This window comes from Hemitrygon akajei, chromosome 29 (genome assembly GCF_048418815.1).
Source record: "Hemitrygon akajei chromosome 29, sHemAka1.3, whole genome shotgun sequence".
NCBI lineage: Eukaryota > Metazoa > Chordata > Chondrichthyes > Myliobatiformes > Dasyatidae > Hemitrygon > Hemitrygon akajei.
The window spans coordinates 51395364-51413727 of record NC_133152.1 but is presented as its reverse complement, the minus strand read 5'-3'; the positions used below and the strand labels follow the sequence as shown (position 1 = coordinate 51413727).

At 42.6% G+C, this 18364-nt stretch overlaps 1 protein-coding gene across 2 annotated transcripts in view; it reads left to right on the top strand.

Annotated features, from left to right (window-relative positions):
* Positions 1-16375, top strand: part of LOC140718523 (tumor necrosis factor receptor superfamily member 14-like) — a 530540-nt gene extending 514165 nt beyond the window's left edge. Inside the window, exons 3-7 of one of the 2 annotated variants that reach the window (XM_073032484.1) lie at positions 1187-1280; positions 5972-6147; positions 9368-9393; positions 10874-10913; positions 15415-16375. In XM_073032484.1, coding sequence (XP_072888585.1) covers positions 1187-1280; positions 5972-6147; positions 9368-9393; positions 10874-10913; positions 15415-15428 — 350 coding nt within the window. In that variant the 3' untranslated portion in view covers positions 15429-16375. Of the gene's footprint in view, positions 1-1186; positions 1281-5971; positions 6148-9367; positions 9394-10873; positions 10965-15414 lie in introns of both variants that reach the window. The other variant, XM_073032481.1, reaches the window with a different exon arrangement.
* The last annotated feature ends 1989 nt before the right edge of the window (positions 16376-18364 follow it).

Genomic DNA, 18364 nt, shown 5'->3' with positions numbered 1-18364 from the left:
ATCAATATTTAGGAAATTAAAATCTCCCACCACAACAACCCTGTTATTATTACACCTTTCCAGAATCTGTCTGACTATCTGTTCCTCGATGTCCCTATTACTATTGGGTGGTCTATTTTTAAAAAAACACTCAGTGGAGTTATTGACCCCTTCCTGTTTCTAACTTCCGCCCACAGAGACTCAGTAGACAATCCCCCATGACTTCCTCCTTTTCTGCAGCTATGACACGATCTCTGATCAGCAGTGCCACACCCCCACCTCTTTTGCCTCCGTGCCTGTCCTTTCTGAAACATCTGAAGACTGGCACTTGAAGTAGCCATTCATGCCCCGAGCCATCCAGGTCTCTGTAATGGCCACAACATCATAGTTCCAAGTACTGATCCACACTCTAAGCTCATCCGCTTTGTTCATAATGCTTCTTGCATTAAAATAGACAAATCTCAAACCATTGTCTGAGCGTATCCCTTCTCTATCACCTGCATATCCTCCCTCTGCACCTTCTCCAGGATTTCTCTGTTTGTGAGCCAACCACCCCTTCCTCCATCTCTTCAGTTCAGTTTTGACACCTTTACTAATCAAAAACCTGTCAACTTCCTCATTATATATACTGAATGACTTGGCCTCGACAGCTGTCTATGGCAAGGAATTCCACAGATTCACCACCCTCTGGCAAGAAATATTCCCCCTCAGCTCTGATATCATTGTTACTTTGGTATTGCCTTATCTGCTTTCTTCTCACTGTTATTCCAAATTCTGAGTAAATTCTTCAGTTGACACAGGCCCACACACTATTCCTCCATTAGGAAAAGAAACCACCACAGCCTGTTCCTTTCCTGTGCTGCTCGGAGCTGGGAGTGTTATTCGCACAGTGGAGTGACTAAGAAGCACGGGTGTATTAGTAACTGACTGAAGGGATTTGTGGATGTCAGAACAGGTTAAAAAAATATTTGCTGCTAAACACTGAGAACTACTCAGTGAAGTGGATTCAACATGTTACGGGTGACAACTTCATCACTGAAAGTGGAAGTGCAAAAATAGCTAGTTTACTTCGTTCATTGTTAAACATTGTTCACAGGTGAAGAAAATTAACTGTATGAAGAGGAGTGTGGAAAGTAACAAGGTCTCTCTGACACTGGTATTATAGACTCTACAAGTTACCCACAATGGCATTGATTCTGTGTTTCAGGAACACCTTTCAATGATACAGTGTGTGAGAAATGTCCTCACGGAACATTTTCAAGCGAAGCTTCAACAACTGAAGAGTGTAAGAACTGGACAGTGTAAGTACCTCAGACTTGTTGGGGTTAATTCGGGACTGCCATTACAGGTCAGGAGTGGCTCACGTAACACACATAATGTTAGGAGGCTGGAATGCGAGGGAGGGGGGAGCGAAACTGGGGACCCCGCTACACCGATACTATTAGTGTCACGCGATTCAGTAAACAAAAGAAACAGGTAACTCGTGAGCATATGGCTGCGGGCCAATAAGATGGACACAAGTGCCCGATATTACCTAATATGTAGCGGGGGTGTGCTGGGGGGAAAAGGGGTATAAATAAGAGCAGATTGTAAGGGGAAAACAGAACGCCTTCTCCAGCGACTCCGTGGATTCGCTGTGCCAGTTACGAATTCTGCAATAAAGCCACGTTTTGTAATATTCCGGTGTAAGTTGTCTCTCTTCCTAAACGAACACAGGGCAGAATTTCAAGCCCAACAGACTCCACGGTATCCATGTTCAGAAAGTACCACCTCTTGTTAATTTTTCTCAATACCTCCTTTCTTTTTGCCCCAAACCACCAGGGAAGAGGCGACACAGCGACCATGCCAGGACCACTAGACTCAAGAACAGTTACTTCCCCCAAGCTGTCAGTCTGATCAACACCTCCCCACATTAACCCAACCCACCACTCCCCACACTACTACATACACGTCACCCAGCATCACTTTATGTACACATAATCAGTCTGTGTGTGTAACAGTTACTTGTACATTGTGTTTTATAGGATTGTTTGTGTATTGATAATTATTGTGTTTTTTCGGGTTTCTTTATTGTATTCCTTAAGAGCATCAGACCTAGGAACAGAATTAGACAATTCGACCCATGAAGTCTGCTCTGCTGTTCAATATTTGCTGATTTATTATCCTCCCCACCCCCTGCCTTCTCCCCAGAACCTACTACATGACCGGAAGACATGGGAACAGAATTTGTGTATTTTTTTTGTTTTATGGGGAAACAATCATTTTGACAGTCTAATTTAATTTAGAGAGTGTGGTGTTCCTTACAGGTCTGCAAAAGGTGAGAACAACTTTTCTTCATCCTTAAGTAACCACACTACAGAAACAATGCTGCTCTGGCTTTGTTCAAATTGCATTCTTTACAGTAAAACCTGTGGGTAATCTGTTTAGTTGATGTTTTTATTGTGAATGTCGTGTCTCTGATGCTCTGGTGCCTGTGATGCTGTTGCAAGTAAGTTTTACATTGTACTTGTCATAGATACTCAGTGATGACTTTATTCCAGTACCTCTTGTGCCTAATGAAGACACCATGAGTATCGTCGTGGTTTTCTGCGGTTCTACCCTATCTACTTCAAGGTTGGATGTGTTGTGTATTCAGAGATGCTCCCCTGCACATCACTGTTGTGAAACATGGTTAATTGAGTTACTGTCACCTTTCTGTCAGCTTGAACCAGTCTGGCCTTTCTCCTCTGAACTCTTTCATAAGATGCTTTTTTGCCCACAGAACTGCCATGGAGTGGATGTTTTTTTTTGTTTTTTCACACTATTCTCTGTAAACTCTAGAGTCTGCTGTGTATGAAAATCCTAAGAGATGAGCAGTTTGAGATTTCATACCACCCTGTCTGAGACCAACAATCATTCCATAGTCAAAGTCACTTAGATCACGTTTCTTCCCCATTCTGATGTTTGGTCTGAACAAGTGAACCTCTTGACCATGTCAACTTGCTTTTATGCATTGAGTTGTTGCCACTTGATTGGCTGATTAGATGTTTGCATTAATGAGCAGGAGTACAGGTGTATCTAATAAAGGGATTCCGAGTGTATGTTGCAATTGAGGTGATGAATTTCCACTTTAGGTATTTCTAAGAAAGCCTAAAAATAGAAACGTATATTCAATCATGCGTTCTCTGCATAACTCATGTAATCGTAGTTTAAGCATAACTTTATAACCTGATTTATAACTAACTTACAAAATTTCCTCAAATATATTCATACAGACATATTCTAGAGCAAGAAAAAATGTGTTGAGCAACCCACAAAATGCTGGAAAAGCTCAGCTGATCAGGCAGCATCTATGCAGGGGAATAAACAGTCGATATTTTGGAGACGAATCCCTTCATCTGGACTGGGAAAGAATAAAAAGGTGGGAGGAGGGGTATGATGTCAGAAGCTGAGGGTGATAGGTGGAAGGGGATTTAGTTTAATTTATTCATTTACGGCATGTGGGCATTGCCTGCTAAGCCAGCATCTATTGTCCATCCGCAGTTGCCCTTGAGAAGGTGGTGATGAGCTGCCTTCTTGAACCACTGCAGTCCCTGAAGTGTAGGTACACCCACAGTGCTGTTAAGGAGGGAATTCCATGATTTTGACCCAGCAACGATGAAGGAACAGCCATGACTTGGTGGGGGATTTCCAATTGGTGGTGTTCCCAAGTATCTGCTGTAGGGTCCAATTTGACCCAAATCCCCTTACTGCCTTGTTTGGTATTAATGCAAATGAAGATATAACTTTAAATACTCCTAACCTACAGGTTTTAGTTTTTACCTCTCTTTTAGCAAGAAGAGCAATCTTATAGACAATAGGTGCAGAAGTAGACCATTCGGCCCTTCGAGCCTGCACCGCCATTTTGAGATCATGGCTGATCATCTACTATCAATACCCGGTTCCTGCCTTGTCCCCATATCCCTTGATTCCCCTATCCATAAGATACCTATGTAGCTCCTTCTTGAAAGCATCCAGAGAACTGGCCTCCACTGCCTTCCGAGGCAGTGCATTCCAGACCCCTTCAACTCTCTGGGAGAAGAAGTTTTTCCTTAACTCTGTCCTAAATGACCTTCCCCTTATTCTCAAACCATGCCCTCTGGTACTGGACTCTCCCAGCATCTGGAACATATTTCCTGCCTCTATCTTGTCCAATCCCTTAATAATCTTATATGTTGCAATCAGATCCCCTCTCAATCTCCTTAATTCCAGCGTGTACAAGCCCAGTCTCTCTAACCTCTCTGCGTAAGACAGTCCGGACATCCCAGGAATTAACCTCGTGAATCTACGCTGCACTTCCTCTACAGCCAGGATGTCCTTCCTTAACCTTGGAGAACAAAACTGTACACAATACTCCAAGTGTGGTCTCGCCAGGATCTTGCTTAAATGGGAGGAGTCTACCCCTCCTACACATCTTCAATGGCTACGTGATATTATGTCTTAATTAAATTTAGAAAAGATCCGCTTCTCAGTCTTAAATTCGAAACAATCTTTTTATGATATCTGGGGAATTCCATGATTTTGACGCAGCAACAATGAAGGAACAGCCATGACTTGGTGGGGAATTTCCAATTGGTGGTGTTCCCAGGTATCTGCTGTTCTCGTCCTTCTAGATGGTAGTTGTCGTGGGTCTGGAAGGAGCTGCCTTAGGAGCTTCGGTGTGTTTTTGCAGTAGTTCTTGGAGATAGTACACACTGCTGCAACTGTTCTTTGATGGTGGAGGGATTGGATGCTTGTGGAAGGGGCACTGATCAGGTGGGCTGCCTTGTACTGGATTGTGTCAAGCTTCTCAATTGTTGATGGAGCAGCACTCATCCAGGCGAGTGGCGAGTATTCCATTCCACTCCTGACCTGAGCCTTGTAGATGGTGGACAGGCTTTGGGGAGTTAGGAGGTGAGCTACACGCCACAGGATTCCTAGCTTTTGACCTGCTCTGGAAGCCAGGGTGTTTATATGGGCGAGACCATTCAGTTTCCTGTCAATGGTAACCCCCAGAATGTTGATCGTAAAGGGTTGACAAAGAAGGAATCTAACAGAGGATAGTGGACCATGGAAGAAAGAGAAAGTGTAGGGAACCACCTTCCCCTCACCTGACCTCAGCTATCACCAGCCAGCTTGTACTCCTGCCCTCCCCCTGCCCCCCACAACCTTCTTTTAGCTTCTGCCCTCCATTTCCAGTCTTGATGAATGGTCTCGGCCCAAAATATCAACTTTCATTCCCTTCCATAGATGCTGTCTGACCCACTGAGTTCCTGCAGTATTTTGTGGGCATTGCTCAAGATTTCCAAAGTCAGCAGATTTGTGTCTGTGTGTCGTGTTGTTTGTTGAGCACCGAACCTGCTCCAGTTTTAGACAAGACCATGGGAATTAAAACATAGGCAGTCACTCAGCATTGTGAATGACTTGTTATCACAACTTCAGCTACCTCACTCCTCCTGTCTGTTTGCATTTGGACTGGTCGTTTGTAACTGTCATCTCTCTCTTCCCTTTCCAGTTATTTATATATTCAGGTCTTTTGGTCATTTTGCAACAGACCAGACTGTACAACATTATCTAAACTTTACAACATTACACAGACAAAGGGACTCAACCACCCCTTAATGTCTACATTACTTTATCACATCATGTCTTCTGGGATGTTTTTAAATTAACATTGTTATTCAGAAGTCAACACTGCACCATCCGTGAGTCAGAAGGTTGTGGGTTCAAGTCCAATTTCTGACACTTGTGCCCCGAATCTAGGATGACATTCCAGTGCAGTGTCTCGGGAGAGATGTTAAACCACGGCCTTGTCTGCCCACTCAGGTGGAAGTGAAAGATCCTGTAGATCATTGACAGTTGACCTCTTCCTGATCGACTTGTGATACAATGACATTTCGATAACAGATCAATTGTAACAGATTTATTATAATTAAACTTTGAGCAACTATCACAGGTACTTGTATGGATTTATGTTTTTGTATGTCTTCCCCAGATGTGAAACGCTCAAACTTAAACAGGTTGAACCAGGGAGCGCTGAAGCTGACGTGAAGTGTAAAGCAGAGCGCAACGGGATAGTTACCGTTCATGTTGTTGTGACTATTGCTTTGGTTGGAATTTTTCTTGGTATCGTGGCATATGTTTTGTGGAGGAAACACAAACATAAACAAGGTATGTGACTGAGTTATAGAACATAGAATATTATGGCACAGTACAGGCCCTTTAGCTCATGACATTATGTCGACCTTTTAACCTACTCCAAAATCAATCTAACCCTTCCCTCCTACATAGCTCTTGTTTTTTTCAGATTCTGATTTATTTCTTTATCACATGTACATTCAAACATACCTTGAAATGTGTTGTTTGTGTTAACAACTGACAGCCAAGGGTGTGCTGGGGGCAGCCTGCAAGTGTCAGACACATTCCAAGGCCAGTACAGCTTGCCCACCACGATCAGCACAACAGCATCATAACACACTCTACAGAGCAACACAAACAAAAACAACAACAGAACAAAACAAGAACAGCAAAAGAAGCCGCTTTCCCAACCTCGCACTCTAACACACGCAGGCCAGCAACCCCAGAACAGGCCGCCTCCGGGCCTCCAGGTTTTGGCTCCGGACTCAAGCTCTCAGATATCGGACATCCCACCTCCAGACTCTGGCTCAGACTTCCAGACTTGCACTCATCAGGCCTCTGATCCCCAGTCTCTGGCCTGGACTCACTGTCTGCCTCCCATCTTGCTGAGCTCTGGACTTCAGTCTTCAGCTTTCATCTCTGAACCACTGACCTCTGGGTATCAACCCCAGGACTTGCCAGTCACAGGTTTGACCTTCGGGCCTCAACCAACCCAGTCTCCGGGATTGTTGACTTTCAACAGAAGAGTGTCTCTGGTCTCGACTTCTGACCTCACATTAATCTCTAGGGGACCTCTGACCGTGGAGCATTCCAACTTGAATTCGGAAAACCGGCTCATGCCCCTGACTCTCCATTCTCCCTCATCCCTGTCTCTAAATCCAAACCGAACCTCTCAATCCCCATGCTATCCCCAAACCATCCATATGAACCCAAAAAAAAACTGTCTGAGCTGCGACATCGATGGACATCACATCTCGCAGCAACTTGACTCAAACACCAGCTCCTACCCCTGACTCTTCATTTACTGTGCCTGACATCCAACCCTGTCTGCGTCCCTCAACCCTAACCTGACGCCTAGCTCCTCACACTATCCCCAAATCCACTGCTACAGACCTACATAGACATGTAGCCACCTTGGTGCCATCTTGACCGGATGATGTCAGTTTATTCTCTGCTGAAATCCCTAGTTACCCCTTTGCTACTTTTACACCTGTCTGACCTGCTCTCCTACTTGCTGATTAACATTAACTCCTGGCACAGGTGCTCTTCAAGTTTTAGATCCTAATTCCCATTTTCAAGTCCTTCCCTGACCTTGGTCAACCCCTATTCCTTCCCTTCAACCTTATGCAATCCTGCAATCTCAAAATGCCTAATCATCCCTGAATTTACCATTCACCAGTCCTCTAATCTCAGGAATTTACTGCCCAAATCTTTCTTTGAGGCTATCCAACCCATTGTCTAATTTGCCAGTATTTTTGCCAACACTCCTATTAAATTCTTCAGAATTTCTTTCCCAGTAAATTCATTGGGATAGCATTCCTGCTGTGATAAATTGGACTTTAATTCTGGTGCATATGGAGAAAGTGGTTCTAAGTTTAAAAGGAGTGGGATAAGATGAAAATGTTGCGCACAAGCCCCATACCAGCTTGAACATGGAGAGAGTCCATGAAGGTGAACTTAGGCCAAACTTAACAGCTGAGTATCATTGAGAGAAGTACTGAGAGGTTCCCTTCATACCCTGATGGATGCACTTCTAGAGTTGGGATAAATGCTGGAATTTTGCTTACTGCTGTGGTTCTGTCTTCAGACATTGGAGACTTTGTGGAAACATCTCGACCATTTTGTTTTGCATTGGGGGGAAGATATTGACATGGATAGAAAACTGGTTGGCAGATAGAAAGCAAAGGGTAACGGTGAATGGGTGTTTCTCGGAATGGCAGGTTGTGACTAGTGGGGTGCCACAGGGCTCGGTATTGGGACCACAGCTGTTTACGATTTACATCAACGATTTAGATGAAGGCATTGAGAATAACATCAGCAAGTTTGCTGATGATACTAAGCTGGGTGGCAGTGTGACATGTGATGAGGATGTTAAGAGAATTCAGGGTGACTTGGATAGGCTGAGTGAGTGGGCAGATACTTAGCAGATGACGTTTAATGTGAGTAAGTGTGAGTTATCCACTTTGGGAGTAAGAACAGGAAGGCAGATTATAATCTGAATGGTGTAGAGTTAGGTAAGGGAGAAATACAAAGAGATCTAGGAGTACTTGTTCATCAGTCACTGAAGGTGAATGAGCAAGTGCAGTAGGCAGTGAAGAAGTCTAACGGAATGTTGGCCTTTATTACAAAGGGAATTGAGTACAAGAGCAAGGAAATCCTTTTGCATTTGTACAGGGCCATGGTGAGACCACACCTGGAGTATTGTGTACAGTTTTGGTCTCCAGGGTTAAGGAAGGACATCCTGGCTATAGAGGAAGTGCAGCGTAGATTCACGAGGTTAATTCCTGGGATGTCCGGACTGTCTTACGCAGAGAGGTTAGAGAGACTGGGCTTGTACACGCTGGAATTAAGGAGATTAAGAGGGGATCTGATTGCAACATATAAGATTATTAAGGGATTGGACAAGATAGAGGCAGGAAATATGTTCCAGATGCTGGGAGAGTCCAGTACCAGAGGGCATGGTTTGAGAATAAGGGGTAGGTCATTTAGGACAGAGTTAAGGAAAAACTTCTTCTTCCAGAGAGTTGTGGGGGTCTGGAATGCACTGCCTCGGAAGGCAGTGGAGGCCAGTTCTCTGGATGCTTTCAAGAAGGAGCTAGATAGGTATCTTATGGATAGGGGAATCAAGGGATATGGGGACAAGGCAGGAACCGGGTATTGATAGTAGTTGATCAGCCATGATCTCAAAATGGTGGTGCAGGCTCGAAGGGCTGAATGGTCTACTTCTGCACCTATTGTCTATTGTTTATCACAATATTAACATGATCAGAATGTAGCTGTCCATTTTAAAATGGTTCCATCGGACGGCGGTGGAATCTTTCATCAAACATTACCGTTGTGATGGGAACACTCCAGTTTCAGACTGGTGATGTCACTTTGGAAAAACAATCTCAAACACACCATTCTTGTAGATTGATGCGAGAATGTAATTTGCTACTTAAACTCCATTAATTACATATGGTAGAGCAAAATAGAAATATGGTAAATTAATTTCACAGTACTTTTTGCGGAAACCTCTTTGTGTTTTTGATAGGTAACCGGAACATTCCAGACACCAGGGTAAGTACATAATATCTCTCCAATATTTAAATGGCACGCGCAATAAATTGTAATTCCTGCAGAAATAATATTGACAACAGAATGCAAACAGACTGCAATTTAATTCAAATAATGTCATGTTATGTTTTCCCTGCACATTATTTTTATCTTGAAACGATGCATAATTTCACCAGTTACAAACTATGTTGGAGGGTAATATCAGCTGATTGTATCTGAAGTGTTAAGTACCAAGGTTACTAATAAGGCCACAAGACATGGGGCTGAATTAGGCCATTCAGCTCATTGAGTCTGCTTCACCATTCACCATTGTTGACTTATTTTCCATCTCATTGGCAGATTCTGAACAGTTTTGGTCCCCAGATCTCAGAAAACATCCAGGAATGAAAGGATTAATATGTGAGGCGAGTTTGATGGCTCTGGACTGTGCCCTCTGGCGTTTAGAAGAATGAGGGGAGATCTCATTGAAACCTACTGAATATTGAAAGGCCTAGACAGAGTGGATGTGGAGAGAATGTTACCTGTTACGGGGGAGTCTAGGACCAGCGGGCAAAGCCTGAGATTAGTTGGACGTCCCTTCAACAGAGATGAGGAGAAATTTCTTTAGCCAGTGGGTAATTAATCTGTAGAGGCAAATCATTGGGGATATTTAAAAAGAAGGTTAATAGGTTCTTGATTAGTAAGGGTGTCAAATGTTATAGAGAGAAGGCAGGAGAATGGGGCTGAGAAGGAAAATAAACCAGCCATGATCAAAGGCTTGATGGACATAGGAAATTCTGTTTCTGTGTCTTATGGTCTTATAGAAACTAGTTGAGATGATGTGATGTGTCTGTTGTGGAGGGGAGGAGTAATAACGTGGTGTAATGTTGGGGAGTCAGTTCTGCACAGTATGATTGGCAGAACCAGGGCTGATGAGGAAGAGTAGGGATGATAAGACAGGTGCTTTCAGGTAAGATGTCATTGGTGATACTGATTGATAGACATTTCTGTTTTGGGCTGGTGAACTCCCAGATAAACATGATGAGAATGTGGAATGTGGGACAACATTGGGAGTCTAATGTGAAGATGGAGAGTGACATGGAAGGTGGTTTGAGAAGATCATGGACATTGTTTCAACTGTCAGTTGCTTCAGGAGGGTTTACTAATGGAGCAATAAATATTACTGTAATTGAAGCTGATTTAACAATGATATCCATGAAGGAACATTTTTCATAGTTCAGCTGACAGAGGAAGGCAGAGATGGTACCAGCCAATGGGCCTGTAGTTAACTGAAGGTGAAATAATGAGAGTTCTACCCACGCTGGGAACCACAGAGTCCTTGTGCCATTTATGATAATGACGAGTCAGTGTAGGACATCATAAAGGAACTATCATGTTATATTCATTCTCATAGACAAAGTGACAAAACAGTGACAAATCAAATGACACTTACAAAATGTGATTTTCTAAACTGGTGATTACAATAATTTGTTTACCTCTGCAGAATCACAATGGAGATGGAAAGGTGATGCAGCCTCTCACAGGTGAGGAAAAGACTCTCAGAGACGAGGAAAGGGCAGAGTAAAGTGGGGGAAGTAAGTACATTCAAGCGACCTCTCATATTTTTCACACAGCCAATTTGGTATGTTTTGCAGTTTTTATATTGTATCTGGCTCACGTCAGCTTGCAGTGGCTGCAGTAAGACTGTATCTTGACTGAAATGTTCACATGCAAGCAGGTAATTTTTTTGACCAACTGGTCTACTGGAAAAGGAAATGCTAAGAACATTACTCAGCTCAAACGTTTCCTTCATGACAGGTTCTCTCCTTGTTGAAAGCTGAATACTTCATCCTAATAGCAATGCGGTTTTGAGAGGACTAGAATGCAAGAGCAAGGAAGTGATGCTGAGAATTTATAAGGCATTGGTTAGACTGCACTCTCTCTCAATCTTAAAAATACCCAAGAACTCCACCTCCATAGAGTTCCATAGATCAGTGGTCCCCAACCACCAGGCCGCAAAACGTGCTACTGGGCCGCAAGGAAACGATATGATTTGGCGATATGAAATGATATGAGTCAGCTGCACCTTCCCTCATTCCCTGTCACGCCCACTGTTGAATGCACACGAGGTCATCAGTCACCTAAATGCAGTGATACCCTAGCACCAGGGATCAGTGGTTGGGCTCGGGTTACCGGCCGCCTCACGCGGCTGGTGAGAAGTGCCGTTGCTACTGGCCTGGAGCGTGGACAGATGGGCGCCGCCTCTAAACCTGTTTAGCACACTGAATGTTCGTGGGGAACTTACTGCTAAAATATTCGCAGACGACCTAATTCGGGCTCAGGGTTTCATAAGTAGCAGAGCAGCTACCTCACTGCGATCTACTGAAAGTCATCCCTCGAGCCAAACTTTTGTCGGCCGATAGACGCTACCTACCTATAAGGGGGGTGGGGGGGGCGGGCATGCGCCCTGTCGCAGTCTCACTCGCTCAGTCTCTGCAGACTGCGACAGCCACGGCCCAGGCACGGGGACCCCCAACCCTTACCTTGTCCTCTCACCCCACCCATGACCAGCCGCACCTGGCCAAGGCGTCTGACGGCGGGCGGGCGGGAAGCTGGAGTGCGGGCCCGGAGGCTGTCTAATGAGGCAATGAAGCCCTCAAAACTGCTTCGATACCTTGAGTCCAAGCATCCTGCACTTAAAGCAAACCCGATGAGTTTTTTCAGCGGAAAAAATGTGAGTAAGTGGGACAGAAGCAAGTGCTGAGACCCACAAAAACTAAATTGCAGAATAGACTGGACATAAGGAATCCCCTTCAAGTATCGCTGTCTCCCATCACCCCTCGATGGGACCGTCTTGTTGCAGGGAAACAAGCCCAGGGCTCCCACTGATTCAGCGATACAGTATTGGTGTGTTGCAATGATTTTATATGTTCAAACGAGAAAAATATGCGCTGTGTGTTTAATATCCAAATGTTACCTAAAATGTTACGAACCCTTTTGCCCTGCAACTTACCTCCCGTATGTTTTTAATTCTTTGCATATTTGGCTACTGTACGTTCACAAATTTTTCTCCAACTCCCTAATATGTATTGTGAGCATTTGTGGTTCCATCTCTAACCCTTTTGGGACTCCTAAGGTCACAGGACTTATGACTAAACCATAACACCTTGTCAAATGCCTCCTGCAAATTCCAACTACAACTCATCTTCTGACTTTGCTCCACCCGTCTCTGGTTGAGAATTTTTTCAAATTCCTAGATGAATTCTTATGTCAGTGGTGGACACTCTTTTGGAGAGGGTTCTTGGGGACAGGATTTAAGGGTATTTGGAAACAAATAGACTTATTAGGGATTGTCAGCGTGGCTTTCTGAGGGCCAGCTCATGCCACACAAGCCTGATTGAGATTTTGAGGAAGTGACAAAACAAATTGATGAAGGTAGAGCACTGTTGTGGACTTTTAGTAATGCTTTAGACAAGATTCTCCATGTTAGGCTCATCCAGATAGCCATGAAACATGGGATTCATGGAAACTTGGCTGCATGGATTCAGAATTGGCATGTTCACAGAAGGCAGAGAGTTGTAGTAGATGGAATGTATTCTGCCCAGTGGTTGGTGACTAGCATTGTTGTGCAGAGATTCCCTACAATTTGTGTTTTTATAAATGACTTGGGTAAGAAAGAGGAGAAGTAATTAGTAAGCTTGCAGATGACATGAAGGCTGGAGGTGTTCTGGATAGTGTCAAAGGTTGATGTAGGTTATAAAGGGATGTGAAGTTGGGTGGAGAAGTGCCGGATGAAGTTCAATCAAGGGAAGTATGAAATGATACATTTTGGAAGATTGAACTTGAAGGCATTCCTTCTTCTTCTTATTGGGCCGTTAGTTCCCAGTAGAGCATAGACCGTGAAAACCCTCCCTTGGAATTCATCAATGTTTCTGTAATCTATTGTATTCACTGTATAGGGGATTGGCCTATACAGCTTCACCCTGTTGGTCAGCCTTACCCATTTCCAACTCTCACAATGGGTTGGACTTTCAGAGGCTACTTGAAGACACAGTACAAGGTTATTGACAGGGTTCTTAGCAGTGTGGAGGAACAGAAGGATCTTGGGGTCCAGATCCATAGATCCCTCAAAGTTGTAGCTCAAGTTGATAGGTTGATTAAGAAGTCCTGTGGTATGCTGGCTTTCTGTGGTAGGGAGATTGAGTTCAAGAGCCACAAGATAATGTTGCAGCTCTCTAAAACTGGTTCAAACACACTTGAAGTATTGTGCTCAGTTCTGATTGTCTCATTATAGGGAAGGTGTGGAAGCTTTAGAGAGGGTGCCAAGGAGGTTGACACTATTTCCCTTCAGGGAGCCTTGCTGAATTTGCTTGTTTAAATTATGATGTTTCTACTGTGCTGCTATTTCATCCTTAATTAAGTCATTTTGACCATTATTTGCAAAACCAGTTTGTCTCCCTTTCTGTTGACAGTCCTTTGGTTCTTCTTCAGAACTTAAGGATTTGTGGAAGATCTATAAACAACGCATCCACTATACAATGGCCACAACTTTTCGGACCGAGGATACAGGCCATCAGGGTCTTGTCTGTGTGCTCAATAGTTTCATCATGTAAAATCTGTTTAATTCCTTTGCTGTTTCTTCACTGCCCATCATTGTTTTTTTGGGTCTCATTTTCTAACTACTGTCTGTTCACTTGAACCAGTCGTTTTTTTTGTATACCTTTGCGGTATACCATTGAGGAATATGAAATATATTTCATATATATTTATATATATATGTATGAAATATATTCCTCAATAATTTGCACTCAGTTTATTTTTTATTGCCAATGTCATCATTCAGATTCAGTTTATTGTCATTTAGAAACCACAAATGCAATGCAGTTAAAAAATGAGACAACGTTTCTCCAGAATGATATCACAAAAACATATGACAAAACAGACTACACCAGAAAATCCACATAAAGATTGGCAATCCCCAGTCCAGAGTCCGGAGAGACTGCTGCGTATTAATATCGCACTACCGTTTTAGCGCGTTCCCCGGAAAGGAGCTCCAAATCCACCAGACAAACAAGACCAAAAACTAAAGCTACAAGACCTGCACAAAACCACATAGTTACAACATATAGTTACAACAGTGCAAACAATAGCATAATTGATAAAAAAAAACAGACCATGGGCACAGTAAAAATAGTCCAAAGATGTTAAGGGACTATAAGTTCAAAAGAAATCACCACACAGTTTCTTTGCTGGATTCTGCATTTATCCCAATCTTCAGGTCTACCTATAATTTTTGCTTCCTTGTGTGTTTCTTCCTCCAACTTAATATTCTCCTGAACATTGTTGGCCAGTCATATTCCAATTAGCTCTTCCTTAGAATCTGTCCTCCTTATTGGGAACAGCGTAATGTGTATGTTATGCATCAGCTCAATATCATCAAGATGCACAAAATTCATGGAACAACCGGAGAAAGGATTGTCCAAAGCTGTGCAGATTGAAGTCCATCGGAGTCAACATTGGTGAATGTAATTGGCCTTCACTAGACTAATAAAACAGAAAATGTTGGAAAACTCTGCTGGTGAACAATATCTGTGTAAAGAGAGACAGATAATGTGTTAATGAGAAACTGTGAACACTTCATCAACATGTTAATACACTCAAAATGCTGGGAACTCAGCAGGTCCGACAGCATATATGGAAATGAATAAACCCAGGATACAATCGCCACTCAAAATGTTGACAGTTTATTCATTTACATAGATGCTCCCTGACCTGGTGAAATCCTCTAGTATTTTGTGTGTGTTTCTCTGGATTTCCAGCATCTGCAGAATCTCGTGTGTTACCAACATGTTAACCCTGTATCCATGGATGCTGCTATCTGCCAAGTGTTTCTCGCAATTTGTGCTTTTGTTTCCAGATATTCAGCATCTGCATTTTGTTTTATTTTGGACATTATGTTTATTTAAAGCTTCAGATATGAATCCACAGTTTGACATTACTTTTTCAGAATATTCACAGTATCTGACATATGACATTTATTTGCAGATTATCAGAAATAACCTGAAATGGACTATAATTCCGATCCAACCTCCAAGACGGCTCAAATCTTTCATTCTTTGTGAAAAATCCTGAATTCACATAATAGACACAATCCATTGTGCACCAAACTTGGAATTGTAAATAATTAGCTTCACCAGTCACAAATGTCTAAGCATTCATGTGAACCAAGAACATTTATTTTAAGTGAGTGTCGGGAAAAATTTCGATGGACATGTAAAAAGGAAGGAGATGGTTTTGATGTTTCCTGGTACATGTGACAACTAAAGCTAATAACTGTCAGGGTCCTGAAGAAATACCGGTTTAATACCACCCAAAAACCCCCAGGGAAGCTCAAATCACAGTTTATGCACATCAAAGATGATCTGGGACTCAGGACAATTGCCGTTTGCAGGATTCCTTGTGAATGTGGAGCAACGTATATTGGCCAGACGGGACACATGGTGGAAACCCACATCAACGAGCATAGAAGGTGGATCCATTTGGGTTATCTGGAGAAATTGGCGGTAGCAGATCATTATATTCACTATAAGATTGAGTTATACACAAAACTACTCTGCCATGCCAATGGCTTTTGGGATGATTTGGTGAGAGAAGCCATTGAGGTAAAGCTGGAGGAAAAGAATTTCAGCAAAGACAAATGTCTCCCTCAAAGTAAGAACTGGAATTTGATTGTAAGCAGGGTGGGACAGTAGAAAACTGATTGGATGAGGACTAACCAATCAGGGACGGAATACAGGTTGTTACGAGCCTGCGGTTGTACTGTGAGTGTTACTTTAAGAGTAGCTGAGTGAGGTGGGACTGTGACGTCAGTCACAGGCTGCTGCGGACGTGGAACCTGTGGAATACTTCGTATTTACCTTTTCTCTACATTACAGCGTGGATTACAAATACAGTCCGCCCTCCTTATCTGTGGGGGATTGGTTCCAGGATCCCCTGCGGATACCAAAATTTGCAGATGCTCAAGTCCATCATTTCACATGGATTAGTGAGGTGGTTTTTAGGACCCAGCAGAACCCCGGACTTTATTTCACATTTCTCTCGTGCGGTGGACATTAGGACCTGGCGGTGCAGCTCTGAATCCGCAGTGTTTCTGTTCACGAAAATAATCATTATCGCGATTGAAAATAAGATGAAAGTAATAAAGCGATCGGGAAGAGGTGATACGCCATCGGTCATTGGAAAAGCGTTAGGCTACAGTTGGTCAACAATCGGAGTAATTTTAATGGAGAATGTGAAAGGCCCTGCCCCGATGAAAGCTACAATTATTACTAAGCAACACAGTGGTTAAATTATTGAAATACGTATGTTTAAGTGTTTTATATGCATAGAAAGGTAAAATATATACTCTATACCGGTACTAAGAAAACTGATGCTAAATAATACCGGATGTACCTGTTCTGATTTCAAAGCCGACTTAAAGACTGACTCAACAATGGAACTCATTCATAGCCTGGGGACTGCCTGTACTTTTAAGTCATTTCTAGATTATAATACCTAATACAATGTAAATAGTTATACTGTATTTTTTTGGGAATAATGACAAGAAAAAATAATCTGTATATGCTCAAGCAATGAGTGCTGGAGAGAGAACTTATGGGTTTTCCCGATCCACGGTTGGTTGAATCCACGCTTACGGAATCTGCGGATAAGGAGGGCTGACTGTATCTCTCTCCCATCGTTTATTACGTGGATCACTGAACTTTTCTACTTTACCATTTTAAGACTTCCTGAGCTTGATGGTTATACATACGCTATTAAATTTTGTTTATCTCATTTAAGTTTCTATATACTGTGTATATACTACTAAAGGTAGTGGTTTTAACATTAAAACCTGACTCAGTGTATAATCTATTGCTGCTGGTACGTAACAAGGTTTAGACGTACACAGACATAATTCCTGATGAAGATCGCAGAGTTTGTCATCGAAACATCAGTTATCAATTGAACCCTGTACCTGGCTAGAAGCCCGAGAAGAGTTTATTCGTGACATTGTAGTTATTGAAAGTGTATTGATTCACCAGCTGTTTATATTTGTATGTATGATTACAAAAACTCAATATGCTTTGAGTTCACCACAGAATGTCTCTCTGGTGTTTCCCACTCCATGTCCCTTCCCTTCCCCTTTTCCCAACCGTAATTCCCCTCTCCCCGCTCCCTTCCCACTCGGTCCACAGCAGAGACCCACATCAGAATCAGGTTTATCATATGTCAAGAATTTTTTTTTGCAGCAGTACAGTGCAATACATGAAATTATTACAGTGCCATGCAAAAGTCTTAGGCACTCTATATACATGTGCTTAAGAATTTTTTTATAGTACTGTACATTCACATTGCTTCTTTGAAGGGAGTCCTCCCCTCCTGAATCTGAGATTAGCACTTGGAAAGAAAAAGTTAAATTTGATTCCTCCTTAGTGAATTCTCAAATGTGCAATACAAAATGGGTGTCTGTAAGACAAAATGGTGTTAGTTTAGAATGTGGGAATGTTTTGAGAAAGTACAAGGAACCAGTCCACAGCAGTGTTTGGAGAGTTTAGTGTGAGCACTAGTCTGTAACACATTATCCCAGTAGATAATGGTGGAAAATATGTTTGTCTGGGAAGGGGGAGAAGCTTCTGCAGGTGTAAATATGATCTGGCACTTCCCCATGCATTAGAGTAAGGGATCTTGAAGGATATAAAAAGGGGCAATTTTGTTGTGCTAGTGGGAATATTAAGGTGGGTTGTGACTTATTCGAAGAGCTGGGTATGGAGACAAGGACAACAAGAGGGAGAGAGAGGGAGACAAAAAGTCATTGGACACTTGTAGTGCTTTCTATCACTACGTTGTGTGGTTTGGATCAGTGATTAGTTTTGTCTTTTTTACTACTTTATTAATCATGAATAATTGCCAATAAGTAAACCTTTTATTACATTGTTCATTACGTGACATAGGAGCT